The sequence below is a fragment of the Podarcis gaigeae genome, assembly GCF_964106915.1.
Source record: "Podarcis gaigeae genome assembly, chromosome: 6".
In the NCBI taxonomy this organism is placed as follows: Eukaryota; Metazoa; Chordata; class Lepidosauria; order Squamata; family Lacertidae; genus Podarcis; species Podarcis gaigeae.
In genome coordinates, this window is record NC_139682.1 from 51,905,947 (window position 1) to 51,921,306 (window position 15,360).

The 15,360-nt window shown below is 46.5% G+C and overlaps 1 protein-coding gene across 2 annotated transcripts; it reads left to right on the forward strand.

Moving 5' to 3' along the window:
• Positions 1 to 762: 762 nt before the first annotated feature.
• On the forward strand, positions 763 to 14,060 carry LOC310846241 (uncharacterized protein). 2 transcript variants are annotated; one of them, XM_083742486.1, is made up of 2 exons: positions 763 to 913; positions 11,991 to 14,060. In XM_083742486.1, the coding sequence occupies exons 1-2, from the start codon at positions 895 to 897 to the stop codon at positions 13,229 to 13,231; spliced, it is 1,260 nt and encodes a 419-aa protein (XP_083598612.1). In that variant the 5' UTR covers positions 763 to 894; the 3' UTR covers positions 13,232 to 14,060. The 2 variants fall into 2 exon arrangements, with proteins under 2 accessions (XP_083598612.1, XP_083598611.1); XM_083742485.1 differs by lacking the exon at positions 763 to 913 and adding an exon at positions 10,949 to 11,196.
• Positions 14,061 to 15,360: the final 1,300 nt, after the last annotated feature.

Below are 15,360 nucleotides of genomic sequence, written 5' to 3' on the forward strand. Positions count from 1 at the left end.
CCAGTGTTAGGAGTCCAACAACACCTTGAGGGCCATAATTTCTCCATCCTTGTTCTAAAGCTCCAGTTCAATGTCCTGGCTCCCGAAAGCGCATTCCCTTAGAGGCAAAGGATCTAGTCCCCACAAGCAAGTTCTGAAATGAATGCTTTGGCTGTACTGCTTCCATTTATTCCCCTAAGGCTAGCTCAGTAAATTCTCTGGTGGGTACTGCTCTGGTTTCAAGATGAGATGAGCCTTTATAGGCAACTGTATATATCATTTTGACCAGATAAGTGGCTTGAGGTATCCTGGTGAACATACCAAGTTGTCAAGCAGACAATACACAATGGGAATGCAAATATTATTACTGACGATGATAGTATTACAAAACCACACCCTGAAAGCTGGAGCTGTAAACATGATACATACACACATTAATATTCGGTTGAATATCTAACATGAATCTAAAATATATAAAAAAAGATGAAGGTTCTATTAGATCAATTTCTCTTGGTGCAAACTTCCCAGTTGCACAGAACTCTTCAGCAGGTGATCACCAGGTGGATTTCGCAGCCTGGGTAAAGAACAGAGGCCAGGCGGCCAGGATGCCAAGAGAACCACGCAACATTTCCCTCAGCAAGGTGGGGGAAAGAGGTTTGTCCTGGGTTTTAGATGCGCGCAGCTGCCCTGAAATTCCAGTGTGCTGGGTGAGCGGATCGTGGCGTTGAGGCGCCTGCCGGCTTGCTTCTAGCCCAGGCGAGGCGCCGTTCGCAACAGTTCCGTGGGGGCCACGCCCCGGGGAAGAAGGCAGAGCCAAGTGCTGCCCGGCGGCAGAGATCGCGCACCGCCAGGCAGCCCGGAGCGCCCGAGGTATGGAAGAGCCTTGAGAGAGGCTCCCCGCAACGCGCCCAGAGAATGGGACGGGACGGGGCAGGTGAGTGCCAGGACATCTGCAGGGCTGGGCGCGCCACCCCCACCGCCCTGGGTGAGGCGGGTGGGTTCGCCTAGGGTTCCCCTTACCCCTCCCGCCCGAGAGCGCCCCCTTGCGTTTCTTGCTCCCTTAAGCGCCCGTCAAGCGCAGCCGAGATATTGGATCAATGAATCAGTGGGTCAATGAGACTTTGGGGGTCAATGAGACTATAGGGAGAGCCCTCGTCTAATCCCCACTACACCCTAAGAGTTTGGGGGTGGCGATCGCGCGCAGCTGCCCGGCTCGCCTGTGTGGGAAAAGCGAGCTGCGTTGTTCCCAGGAGCGCTAAGCTGATCTGTCAAGGGGGAAAGCAATCTGGGACGGAGACGAGGGTCTCCCTGCCATTTCTTGGCTCGGCCCGAGGTGGTTTGCCATGAAGCAGAGAGAAGATGCCCTCTGTTTCTGACCTTGTATCCCGGGAGACCAGGCTCCCCTCTGGTCAAGTTATTTTGAGGGAGAAGAACGCGGAGTTTCGGCCGACGAGTCTTAAAGAAACAGGGGCCTCATTGTTCCAAGTCTGATCCAGGCGGGGGGGGGGGGGAGAGGCGGCCACTGAGGAGGAAAATCCGCTTTCTTGCCTCCCTGGTTTGCCCCGCAGTCAAAGGGCCCTGAGTATCCGTTTCTCCTTTTTTCAGCCAAACATGAGGGGAGGGGGGAGAGACTTCACCCTTTTCAAAAACGCAAACAGGTGGGGTGGGGGGATAGGACTGCTCTTCAGAGTATTTTGTGTGCCGCAGGACGTAACAAAAGAAGGTAAAAAGATACCTCGTGCTGGACCGTATTCTCGTGGGTGAAAGTGCGTGAGCATCAGGGCAGCATTTAGCTCTTCTGAGGGAGAAATGAAACGTTTCTCTCATCGCCACTGCCTGGCGGCGCGAAGCAGGTCCAAGGGAGGGTATCGCTTTCCATCTTTTCGGCCGGGTTTCCCACAGTTCCTCAATTGCCCTTTTCTCCGAGTCACTTGCACCCCCAGGGCTCTAGGGGGCAGCCGTCCCTGGGAGAGGAATGGGTGGCTCTGTAAAGGCTTGATGGCTTGTTTGCTATATTTTTGTAACCAGGCAAATAGTAAACTTCACGAAAGGTCACCAAGGGTGCACTGCGCAGAGCAATGCCTGTGCTGGTACTGTATAATTGTTACACACCAGGCAATTCCCCTGAGGCAGCTGCTTTCTCTCCAGGTTTACATACTTCCCCTGGCACAGAATTGGTTACTGGGGGAACGTTCAGCGTACAGTGGCGGCACCATGCCTTTGTGTGTCAGCACCCCCAAGTTCTACTCCTCCTTTGAAGAAGAGCTGGGGAAGGAATAACCAGAGCTGGTCCCGGAGCCAGTCCTAACATTAGGCAAAGTGAAGCAGCTGCCTCAGGTGGCAACTGCTCAGGGGCGGCAAGCAGGTATTGGAGGGTGGAGCTGTGTGTGCTACAGGTGCCTGCCCTCATGTGGTGGAGGATGCTGCCCTGTCACAAATGTTGAAGTAAGGTTCAAGAACCTGTCCTGTCAGCTTCTGTACATGGAATTGTGGTGTGCAGGGGGCAGGGGAGCCATCTGAGGGGGGTGGAGGCTGAGGGCCCCTTACATGTTCAAGTAGAGGCTGAGCTACCTCGAAATTCCATGGCAACTGTGCACACGCCATGCATGCACGTTGTGCGACGTCCTCGCATCACTTGTGCAAGTCGCACAGCATGGATGCAACACATCATTTGTCTATCCTGGCCCAATGTAGCATGTGAGACTGTGGCGGGGCTGCCCATGAGAAGGGAGCAGATGAAAAGAGCAGTGTCGCCCACAGGGTTACAGTGTGGGATATAGGCATCCTATTGCAAGATATCACAATGCAGACCTGGGTGTAAGGAGGGTAGGGCAAGCAGGGTAGCTTGCCTGACGGGTTAGGCAGAAAAGAACATTAGAGCCATCGCTAGGATGTCTGAGCAAGAAGTATGTGGTGACGGTAAGTTCTGAATCACTGTTCAGGGGCAAATGAGATGCTACATCCCACTCCTTGCAGGCAGACAACTGTGGTCTAGTGTACATGGGGAGTATTAAAATAGGCAGTCTTTCAGCTGCACTGTGAAGCGGTGCAATGCCTAGCACCCATGAGCATTCTGGTCATTTGTTTCTGCCCGCAAGAGAGCTATTTTACCCTGGTAACAAGGCAGTAAACAGAGGTCTAGCGATGGGAAGTGGCCACCTTAGGGCAGCATTTCACAATGCAGGAAATGGTGAGAGTGTGCCTGTGAGTCAGCTGCATACCTGGATTTTGTGCTTTCAGAATAACATGGAAACGGAGAACTCATGACCTCCCCTAGCAGGGAGAGAGTCAATGCATTCTGCCTTATTTTGAATCTCATTAACTTCCCTACCAGGGATATATGATTCAGCTTTCCATGTGCATGTTATGCTAGAAAAGGAGGCGGGGGAGAGATGTGCACTCACCACCTGAGAGAGCTACCTGGACCAGGTATGGGAAATGGGGTAAGAAGAATAAAACCCATAGCTGACCCAGTAATTTTGCCGCCTGGGACAAAGGACAATATTCCCTCCTCCTCAGTTGCACACACAGACGCGGACTAGACTAGCAACTGAATCCTACTTCAGTGCTTTTGATGGGGCTGCATCTCTCACTTCACCCAAGCGCAGCAGGCTAGCTTAGTGGGTAGGGCAAGTGTTGTCATGCTCACATATTGCCTGTGGGCTTCCTGTGGACATCAACATGTTGACCATGTTGAGAACAGTATACTGGACTAGATGGGGCTTTGGTTTGATCCAGCAGGGCTTTTCTTATGTGCTAATGGGGTGCAGGCCAGGTTGCATGACACACACACAGCTCTGTCCTCCAGCACCTTGCTCCCACTCTGCTTGACACCTATATGCTACCTGCAGAAAGTAATGCTGTGTTGCAGCAGCTGCACCAATACATATCACATGATTGGAGTGTGTGATGCCTATGGGAGTTCATGGCCTGGGCTGCAAGGTGCCTCTTTGCCTGCTCACAGTTGTGCTCTCTGTGACACATTGGGAGAAGGAGTTTAGGCAACACAGCAAGCATTCCCACTACTGGGATCTTACTTCTACCAGCTCAAGGAGGATGGTTGCTGCCGCCACCACCCAGTATCCACTGCTCGAGGCAACTGCCTCCATCGGCATAATGTTAGGGCCGGCCCAGAGGCTGTAAACAAAGGGATCACAGACTGCCTTGTGAATGCTATGGATCTAATCTAATATCCTGTGCCTAACAGCAGCCTGAATCAGATGCTTCAAAGGAAATGGTACAACAAAAGCACATTTGTGAAGCAAGCCATCCATTGTCAAGCATTTTAGTAGCTAGAAAATTTCGGGTCTGTATCCCTCCCACAAAATTGTACCTTAACAGATATTGTTTTGGCCTGACTACCATGAATTTGTCTCAATTTTTTGGGAAACTCATTAGTACTGTACTAATTTTCATCCTATGATTCCATGACAAATACAAATCTACAGTTTAATCATGACCCTTCTGGAAAAAAACAATTTTGCTCCTGGCCAAAATAGTGCTGGTTTCTGTTCACACCAACAGAGGTACGGCTGCTGCTCTTTGCCACTTATACATTTCTCAGGGAATTGGGCACTAATTTTAATAAGCTGCTTTACGAGTTGGGAATGGTCACTGGACCTTTAAGGACAATAGCCTGGGGAGGAAAAGCTGACATCGCTGCTCAGGAAGAGTCCAGGGAGGGACCCTATTCCGGCTCAAGGTATTTTAATTGTTCCAGCACTGCCTAGATAAAATCAATGTCTCCTGAACGGGTTCCAAAGCACCACAGCTTCCGATTACACACAATGGCAAAAGCATAACATCATAGAAACACAAGTAGCGGCTGGCTTGGCTATAAGATGGGAGGTTGTCAAGAGAGACAAATAAGAAGCAATTTAGCTTTTAGAAATCTACGTCTGAGGTCTTAAAAGCTCAGAATTAAGCTGTTCCAGATCAGAACAATGTAAAATACAACTTTAAAAACACCTTAAAACAAATTACAATCGCAACTAGAGTGGGTCCTAAATTTATTTATATCTCTCAAGTGTCAAAGGCAAGGGTTAAGAGGTGTGTATCTTCAGCATAGGATGAAAGCTGTACAATGAAAGTGCCAGACACACCTCTGTGGGGACTGAACTCCACAGTGTAGGGGCAGCCACTCTCTCTCATGGGTCAACCCCACGCCTGAGCTTCTGAGGGTGGAGGACCTTAACCCCAAGAGGGTCTGCAAGGAAGACTGTCTTTCAGATATTTGGGACTGAAGTCATTTATTTATATAAGTAAAATGACATCCAGTTACAGCAGATAAATGTTCTTAATACATGATATATATATGAGCACCAGTTTGAGGTTGTGCCTCCCCGGCCCTGGAATCTACTAGCAAGAGTTTCTACATGGTACATTCTAGTCCAGGGATTTCCAAACTGTGTGCCAAGACATGCCTTTAAAAAGTTAAGCCAGTGTTTTGGATTCATCCACCACTCTCTGCCTGTTGAAACACAGAGGCCCCAAGCAGCATTGATCCTCCCTCTTTCTGCCCATACATGGGCAGTGGCATCTTTCCAAGGGAATGAGTCTCCCTGACAGGCATGAAAGAATTCCAGAAACACCACCATTGCCCAGGAAGCCTGGCCTCATCCTGAACCCTTGAGTAAAGGGGAAGAGTGGACAGAGTTGCCTGCAATATTGATCATTAGTTGCAACGATGCCTGCCCATCTTTCTGGTAGAAGACCAACCAAATCTCTCTCTCTCTTTCTCTCTAATTAATTCATATTTTATTGGGGGGGGGACAAATATAAAGCAGTAAAGTGATACAAAAAGAAGAAGAAAGGGAAAGGAACAAAACACAGAACTGTGTAAGGGGGGGGGGGAACATTATATGAATATGTACAAAAAATACCCTAACCCATACATTCTTTTATAAATTTGATGTTATCCTAATAGAAAAATTAATAGTCTACTACATTTTGTATAAATTTGTTCCAAATATTGTCATACTTATCCAAGCAGAGTCTATGTCTGTAAGCAGTCCGTTCGCAGGTTGCAAGTGTTATCATATTATCAATCCAATCTTTACTCTTCCAGTTCATCAATATCAGCCTCTTGGCTACCATTAGAGCATCTCTCTTGAGTGCAAGGGTAAATTGTGCTTTCTGTTCTAATCCATAGAAAAACCCAAACACCCTATTCCAGGTTACAAAAGCTTCAGAAACACAGTTCCAATCATTCTGGTTTCCTTTTTTCCATATCGTCAGAAGGTCACTACATGACAGACAGAGAGGAAGTAGCTCACTCTAGCAATTTGTTTTAGACTCTGGACTTCTGAGAATGCCCTTTTTAAATTATTATGACTTTGCTCGCTTCAAAATGTAACAAGACAGCCCTTCTGCATAGCTGTCAAGTGTCTCTTATTTGAAGGGACAGTCCCTTATTTGAGCACCATGTCCTGCTGCTGTCCCTTTTTGGTGGATGTCCCTTAAATGTCCCTTAAATGATGTCCCTTAAATTTCAAAGGAAGCAGCTCCTCTCCCTCCCTCCCTGCCGGCCAGGGAGGACGGAGGCTCCAACTGTGTTGCTCACCCAATAAAAAGTCTAAGAAACGACTGGGGGTGGAGCTTGCATGCCTTGTGTGTGCTAGTTAATGCAAGCTGAGGGGGGTTTTGAATGCTGGACGCCATTTTGTTGCATGTGCTGCTGCAAACTTTGCAGTGCAAAGCCAGGCCGGGGAGCCATCTTAAGCTGAGGCTGCATAGGCCTTGTGGTGCATTTGATTCAGATTCTATTCAGTTAAACCTCTGGTTACAAAGTTGGTTGGACAGTGTTCTCGAAGCTACCAGCATGAGTTTGACCAGACTGCAGGAGGACAGGAAGACTGGAGTGCCTGGAACAGCTGAGGCTGCAGGTCCCTTATTTTGGCTGCTGATCCCTTATTTTCAAGGCTGCTGGTCCGTTATTTTCAAATCTGTAAGTTGACAGCTATGCCTTCTGTGTTTGGGGGAACCTCTTGCTCCTTCTGCGGAGTGGAGCCCCAGGCATCAGCCCCAAAGCCCTACCCTGATGGCACCACTGCAGAAGAGTTTCTCTGCAGCCAACTTTCCTCTCCCCTTGTGAAATGTTTATTAGAAGCAGCTTCAGATGCACTTAAAATGCTTCAAGCACTCAGTGAGATCGCATTGGGTTCACTTCCCCTGAACTATGTGCTGTCTGCCTAACCTTTGCCTAGTAGAGTGGATCCTTTCAGTGGATCCTTCTGGTCCCATGAAAACCAGCCTGCCTATTATATTACTTGCCTATGCACTAACCTTTTAAGGTGCTCCATATTGCATTCCAGAGAAACTTTTCATTAATTTCATTTATTTATTACACTTTGAGCCTACCTCTTCTCCAAGGAGCACAAGGTGGTATAGATGGTTCTCCCACTCCCAATTTTATCCTCAGAACAACCCTGTGAGGTATGCTAGACTGAGAGAAATGTTATCACAGCAGTTTGGGACAGCGTTCAAAACTCCCATTGTTCTAGGTGCGTTTTGCGACGGGGAATTTAATGAACACGAACAGTTCCTGAGCTCTTAGGTGCAGTACTTCATCTAAGATTTCAGATTAAAATTGCCACTGTTACTCAGAAGTAAGTCCCAACCAAGTTCAATGGGGCTTCCACCCAAGTAAAATATGGATTGGGGTCCTGAAAACTTTCTTTTCTTTTCTTTTAAACCCAACATGTTTTGTTTTGGTTTTAGTTGCCTTGTTTAATGTACTTTCAAGGTATGATGTGCTTTGATTTTGAAAATACCCTATTTTTTGCTCTTTAAAACTCACTTTTTCCCTCCTAAAAAGTAAGGGGAAATGTGTATGCATCTTATGGAGCGAAAGCAGGCTGCACAGCTATCCCAGAAGCCAGAACAGCAAGAGGGATTCCTGCTTTCGCTGCGCAGCAATCCCTCTTGCTGTTCTGGCTTCTGAGATTCGGAATATTTTTTTTTCTTGCTTCTGAGATTCGGAATATTTTTTTTCTTGCTTTCCTCCTCCAAAAACTTGGTGCATCTTGTAGAGCGAAAAATACGGTATACCAGCCAATTAGTTAAAATGGTTTAAGTAGTGCATGTTAAAGTGTTATCTACCTCAGACTCTCACAGTGATGTTTAAAATCAAAGTTTGGAGTAGGATCAGTGAAGGACCCTTAAACCTAAGGTTTGTGAACTGGACACTCAAGGTGGGTGTCTCTGCCATGAGCTGTATAGGCCTTTGATATGTGTTAACTGTGGTGCCAAAAAGATATATTTATATGAAGGAAAGAGGGTAAAGGAGAATCCAGGGCTTGTCTGCAGAGTGGAAGGAAAAGAGGGCCCTTTTCTACCTCCCCACTTCCAGCCACTCTCTGAAGACTGCAGAAGGGACCCTCTTAAGAATATTAGTTTGGTGGGCAGGGGAAGCATGGCTTTGTTTTTTGGAGTCTTCTGATGAGGACTAGACCATGTGAAAATTAACATAAGATTTTAGCCCAGAGTTCATTCATTTTCAGCTTTGTATTCTTGTTATAAAAAAGTGCGCCTAGACATTCCGTTGTTGCTCCTATAACCTAGGTTTAAGGTGCCATTTAGCTCCTAGCTTTCTAACACTGGTTTGGGAGCTGTTTTTTCCAATGGGTTCATCCCACAGTGGGGCAGTACCGTTTGAATCCCAGGACCACATGGATGGGACCAGTTTGTGGGTTTCACCACATCACAGAATCAAAACCCTGTCTGGGAGGATAGGTAACAATTCCAAGAAAAGGTCTTCATGCTCAGCCCTGCCCAGGCTGTAGTGAGTAATAGCTGTACTACGGGCTCACTCACTCCTTGAAAAATGCCTCCCATGGTTCTGAAATAATGTCTAAAGGCCACCTTAGCAAGAGTGTGATTACTTCTCTGAGCTGTGTTAACAGCAAAGATGGAGCTAATCACTGTTTGCAAGGGATTTGGAGGCAATTGTTTGTTTGCATTTGGTCTGGTTGCTTCAGAAACCCTATCAACATATGAGAGTGTCTAGGTAACCAAAGCAGGAAGGGTTGAGGGAGACACCTCAATACAAATGGCAGGGAGTGGTTGGCTCTGCACTGAAGATCAGTGGGGCAAACTTAGAGGGGACACAATTACTTAGATCCTTCTTCCTGACTTCCTTACAGAAGGAGAGGTGAATGTGTGGCACTCCAGATATTGTTGAATTACAGCTGCCACCATCCCTGACCATTGGCCATGCTGGTGGGGACTGAAGGGAGTCAGAGCCCAACAACATTTAGGATGGTAGTCAATGCTAGTCTAAGGTTCAGTAAACCCAGCCTAGCACTTGTGTGTTCAATCTTTGCGTTTCATGGCTTTTTGCAACTACTGGAAAGGGACTAGGTTCAGGAGATTATAAATGCCTTCCTAGCACAGGGAATGGTTCCAGATGCCAGGAAGGAAGAATAAGTAAGACTACTCCTGAAGAAAGCCTCCTTCGATTCAGAGGATTATAATACTAAACAGTTGCAAATGTCTCTTTCTTGGGCTAGGTGTTTGAGTCAGTGATTGATGGCCAATGCAAGCACTAAATTATGTGTCTAGATAGGTTTGCTGGAACAAACGAGTTTTTAGCAAGAATTTAAAACAGTATAGTGAAGGGGTGCCTGCCTAGTGTCAGTAGTTCCAGAGCACAGGTGTTGCAATGCTAAAGGAGTGAGTTCCTGCAAATCGGAATTATATACAGTGGTACCTCGGATTACAGATGCTTCAGGTTACAAACGCTTCAGGTTACAGACTCCACTAGCCCAGAAATAGTACCTCGGGTTAAGAACTTTGCTTCAGGATGAGAACAGAAATCGCACGGCAGCAGCAGGAGGCCCCATTAGCTAAAGTGGTACCTCAGGTTAAGAACAGTTTCAGGTTAAGAATGGACCTCCAGAATGAATTAAGTTCTTAATCTGAGGTACCACTGTATGCAGAATTCATCATGTGAAAGGCTGAGCTGGATGAATCCCAAGTCAGAATTAAGATTGCTGGAAGAAATATCAACAACCTCAGATATGCAGATGACACAACCTGATGGCAGAAAGTGAGGAGGAATTAAAGAACCTTTTAATGAGGGTGAAAGAGGAGAGCACAAAATATGGTCTGAAGCTCAACATCAAAAAAACGGAGATCATGGCCACTGGGTCCATCACCTCCTGGCAAATAGAAGGGGAAGAAATGAAGGCAGTGAGAGATTTTACTTTCTTGGGCTCCATGATTACTGCAGGGAGAAAAGCAATGAAAAACCTAGACAGCATCTTAAAAAGCAGAGACATCACCTTGCCAACAAAGGTCCGTATTGTTAAAGCTATGGTTTTCCAGTAGTGATGTATGGAAGTGAGAGCTGGACCATAAAGAAGGCTGATCACGGAAGAATTGATGCTTTTGAATTATGGTGCTGGAGGAGACTCTTGAGAGTCCCATGGACTGCAAGAAGATCAAACCTATCCATTCTGAAGGAAATCAGCCCTGAGTGCTTACTGGAAGTACAGATCCTGAAGCTGAGGCTCCAATACTTTGGCCACCTCATGAGAAGAGAAAACTCCCTGGAAAAGACCCTGATGTTGGGAAAGATGGAGGGCACAAGGAGAAGGGGACGACAGCGGACGAGATGGTTGGATAGTGTTCTTGAAGCTACCAGCATGAGTTTGACCAAACTGTGGGAGGCAGTGGAAGACAGGAGTGCCTGGCGTGCTCTGGTCCATGGGGTCACGAAGAGTCGTACATGACTAAACGACTAAACAACAACCAAGTTATAAAGCTGTAAATTATGAAGTTTAAATGTACTCCTATCAGCCTCAACCAACAGGCTATATATATCCAGGCCCAGATTTGGACATCCTGCTGCCTGAATCTGGTCAGTAGTAGCTGCCCTTTCTCATACCAGCAACTTAGCACTTGGAGGAGAGTCATGCTGTTCACTGTGACTCCACAGTGCACCCAGTGACAAGCGTGGTGTGATTAAGGTCACCAGGCTATTGGGGCGGGTGAAGTACAGGTGCAGTGGTATAGCACAGTCTTCCTCAGAGCCCTTGGTTGCTGATAAGAGGAGGAGAGCTCTCAACCCTTTGGCCTCTGGGTCTTGATCCTTAGCGACATTCAAAGAAGAATATTGTTCTGTGATGCTACACCTGTATGGTAATAAGCTCCAGCGACCAGCAGGGGCACAAACTAGTGATGTCATTAGCCCACGCAGCCACCAGAAGCTTCCAGGTGTGTGTTCCCATTGATATGCTAGGAAGTAATGGAGTTGTTGCTTCATAAGTTATAATTGCAAGAATGGAATAGTCAAATATGTACCACTCTAAGCTCCTTTCGCAGTGAGCTGAAGCTGATACTCATTACAGTGGTACCTCGGGTTACATACGCTTCAGGTTACAGATTCTGCTAACCCAGAAATATTACCTCGGGTTAAGAACTTTGCTTCAAGATGAGAACAGAAATTGTGCAGCAGCGGCAGCAGGAGGCCCCATTACCTAAAGTGATGCTTCAGGTTAAGAACAGATTCAGGTTAAGAACAGATCTCTGGAATGATGTTCTTAACCCGAGGTACCACTGTATAGGTTTCACTGGACAGGGGTTAAATTTCCAAAGAGGGCATATGAACCCAAATCCAGCCCAGTTAAAACTTTAAAAAACTTACTGTAATTGAATGTTTACTGTGTTTAAGCATACATTGCCACTAGGGGGTGCTAATGCATTAAATAAAATGGTATTCCTGGTTCTTTAAAATCTAATTCACATTATAATATGAATTTTAGCTCAGACACATTAATAGTGTGTGTGTGTGTGTGTGTGTGTGTGTGTGTGTGTGTGTGTGTATTAAAAATACCTACGCATTATTTGTGAATTTGGTGAACTACTGGAATCCAATTTAGAGGCAATGGCACTTCACAGATTATTGTCTGTTATGTCTGTGAGTGAACCAGGAACAACAACATTGCCATCTAGTTGCCACCTGTAACCTGTGAGAAATCACTGATGCTTGTCATTTTTTTTTGCTATAGGTCAGAAGAGGTGGACACTCATACTCTTTGGCGTGGTCCTCTTAGCAAGAGAACTCGTGTTAGGAGCTCTGGAAGAGACGTGCAACTGCAGCGCAGAAGTTGATTTCCAGGAACTGCAGACCAAATTGGCTCCTGAGATGTGTTGCTTGAATCTCACCAGGACTAAAATCAACTCCTTGGACTGGAGCATCTTCGCCGGAACTGTGGGTTTAAGGGAGCTCTACCTATCCAACTGTGGTATATCAGACATTATCAACGCAGAGAATGGCTCTTCTACATTGGAGATTCTACACTTAGACCATAACCAGCTAAGTTTGCTCCCAGATGGTTTCCTAAGAAATGCACCCAGCTTGCGTGTCATTCATCTGGAGAGCAACCAACTCCAGAAGCTGCCTGAGTCATTCCTGAAAGCATCTGACCAAATCCAGGAGATCCACCTTGCCTTCAATAACTTGTCTTCCCTTCCCTCGGAGATTTTCAAACCCTCCCTCCTCACGCTAGGTCTCTCCAACAACAGCTGGCACTGTACTTGCAGCTTGCTTGAAGATCTGGAAAAATGCTTGCCTGTACCATTTAACGTCGAGGTGGCTTGTAGCACCCCAGAACGTTACCATGGCATGAATCTCAGAGATATCCCTAAGCAGGAGGTGTGCCGGAACCATAGCCTAACGGCTCTCTTTGTTTGCCTGCCTGTGGTGGCTATTCTGGTTCTGGTCACCTGGTGCTTTTGCAAGCGGCAGAAGAAAACCAGCTACCATCCTCACGCTGGGAAGGAATGCCGGCTGGCTACAGTGGAGAGGAACGGTTCCAAAGACCCTGGGGACCATCACTGCTACATCCCATGTGAGCTGCCTATGGCATCGGCTGCAGAGAGCGAGAAGAACATCTTGTTGAGGAACCAGGTCTTGCTAAAGCCTTCAGCTGCACTACTAGGGAGCAGCAGAGACCTCTATGAAGAGGTGGAGATCAAACTGGGAGCTTCTGATGATTCCTTGGTGAAGGCCAATGGGGAAAGCCTTGAGCAAGATAAGTCAGGATCCAAAAAACCGACCGTTGCAGAGGAAGGTTACACAGGTGGGGAGTCTGAAGCCGAGACAGTGAGTGTGACAGACGTTCTGAAGGATTCTGCAGACCGTGAAAAGCTCTATATGAACCAGTCGGTAGATTATTACAACCTGGTTCCAGGCATTGAACTGGAGGACTCAGACCACATGGAGTATGAGAATGTTGACCTTTGCTGAGGCTGCTTGTTGATCCATAGTATGATAAGAATACAAAATAGGCTAATTCTTATCCAGTTTATGAAAGGGGCAGCAGGATCACCAGCTCCCAACATTATGCAAACTTCACAAATTATGAGAGTTCTCTTGTAAATGATTTTGTGTTCTGGGATTTGTTCTTCTTTCTTCTGAGCCTTTGGAATGACACAGGTGTTGTTATTAATATGCCTAGAAGAACATTTGTATTAGGGTCTGTTCCAGTTTGAGGGGGTGTGATGGAGGGACAGTATGAGCTGCAGTTTCTAGCCCCTTGATAGAATTAATTTTAATTGCAGTTTCCAGTAGAGGTGAAGATTTCTTATGATCTAGCCTCCTTCCAGGAAATAAGATGAGGAACACAAGACTTGGGGTCAGCGGGGAGCCCATATGAGCAGGGATGAAGGTTGCAAACTGGGACAGGATAACAGCTGTGCCCATTATTTTTTAATCTGCCATTTTATTTAGAGAATTTTTTGGCATTTTTAGATTTTTTGGGGGTATTACATATCCCTGCCTGGCTTTGCCTGCAGCTCCCACTTAAATCCCCAAACCCTCTTCACTGACCTCCTTTTCTGCTGTGTGAGCTGGTCTCTGCACTTCAGTTTCTTTCCCTGTCAAACACAGGGCTCTGCATTCCAGGAATCTCCTCCAGTTATTTAAAGGCTTAGGTTTCCACTGCAAGGAGGAGAGTGACATCTAGTGGAGAGGTCTGCACATAGCCACCTTTCTTTCTGCCGTCCTTCTAAACATTGCAAAACTTTTCCAGCATATTTTCACTACATCCAATTAACATTTCTCTGATCTAAGTTAAGTGCATTCGTTTTCCTTCTGTTTATTCTCATGGAACTTGCTATGCATGTAGCCTGATCTGGGGTGACAGGTAGGTCCTGCCTCTTGTTTTAAAGATGGTGTTTTGACCCCTTCTGCTCTTATGATTCAGCAGCTGAGCATCATAGAAATTTATGTGGCACAGAGGTTAATGAAACTAGAGTGGCTGGTTAGTAGAAATCAACATATGAAACTCACACAGAGAGAGAGTTCTTGTTTCATGTCTTCCCCTTAGGACTGCCATTGGCAGGAGAAGCCACAACTGGCAGAATTCCCCTTCTCAGCACCGGCCCTTCCGATTGCCAGACAGAGGTAAGTACCTCAGGTAGCAGATGCTGGGGGTGCAGATCAGTAGCAAGAAGTTGGTAGACAGTGTGGTGTGTGCCAAGCTTCCTAAGCTGGGCTTCTGCTCTCATAAGCATTACTGCCTCCGACTATAAATGCAGCACATAACCATCATGGCTACTAGCCATCAATAGCCTTGTCCTCCGTATATTTGTCTAATGCTTTCTTGAAGCCACCTAAGTTCAAGACCATCACTGCCTCCTCTTGGTAGCTAATTCCATAGCTTAACTGTGCATTCCATGAAGAAGCACTTTTATCTTCCCTCCAAAATTCAGCATCATTGAATGTCCACAAGTTCTAATGTTACGACAGAGAAAGAACATTTTTCTATCCGCTTTTTTCACATGATGTATAATTTCATAAACTTCTGCCATGTCACCTAAAACGTCTCAAATGCTGCAGCCTTTCTTGGTAGGGGTGTTGCCCCATCAGCTGCTGTAGAGGATACTGAGATGCCACCAATGTTAAGATAAAATTCAGTCGCCAGCAATCTAATCGTGTATGTGGAATTGAAAGAGAGAATGTACTGTACCTCAAGGCATAAAATGTCCTCAGCAGGTTTTGTCAGAGTCTAGGCCAGGGTCCTGAAGCTGAGACTCCAATACTTTGGCCACCTCATGAGAAGAGAAGACTCCCTGGAAAAGACCCTGATGTTGGGAAAGATGGAGGGCACAAGGAGAAGGGGACGACAGAGGATGAGATGGTTGGATAGTGTTCTCGAAGCTACCAACATGAGTTTGACCAAGCTGCGGGAGGTAGTAGAAGACAGAAGTGCCTGGCGTGCTCTGGTCCATGGGGTCACGAAGAGTCGGACATGACTAAACGACTAAACAACAACAACAACAGCCCAGGGTCTCCAGCTGTTGTTGGACTACAGCTCCCATCATCCCTAGCTAACCAGGACCAGTGGTCAGGGATGATGGGAATTGTAGTCCAAA

Bases quoted from the DNA above. Each gene is read 5' to 3' on its own strand.
- LOC310846241 (XM_083742485.1), top strand. From the start codon at position 11,106: ATGCTACACCTGTATGGTAATAAGCTCCAGCGACCAGCAGGGGCACAA. The intron at 11,197-11,990 runs GTGTGTGTTCCC...TTTTTGCTATAG, and splicing joins CAGCCACCAGAAGCTTCCAG to GTCAGAAGAGGTGGACACTC.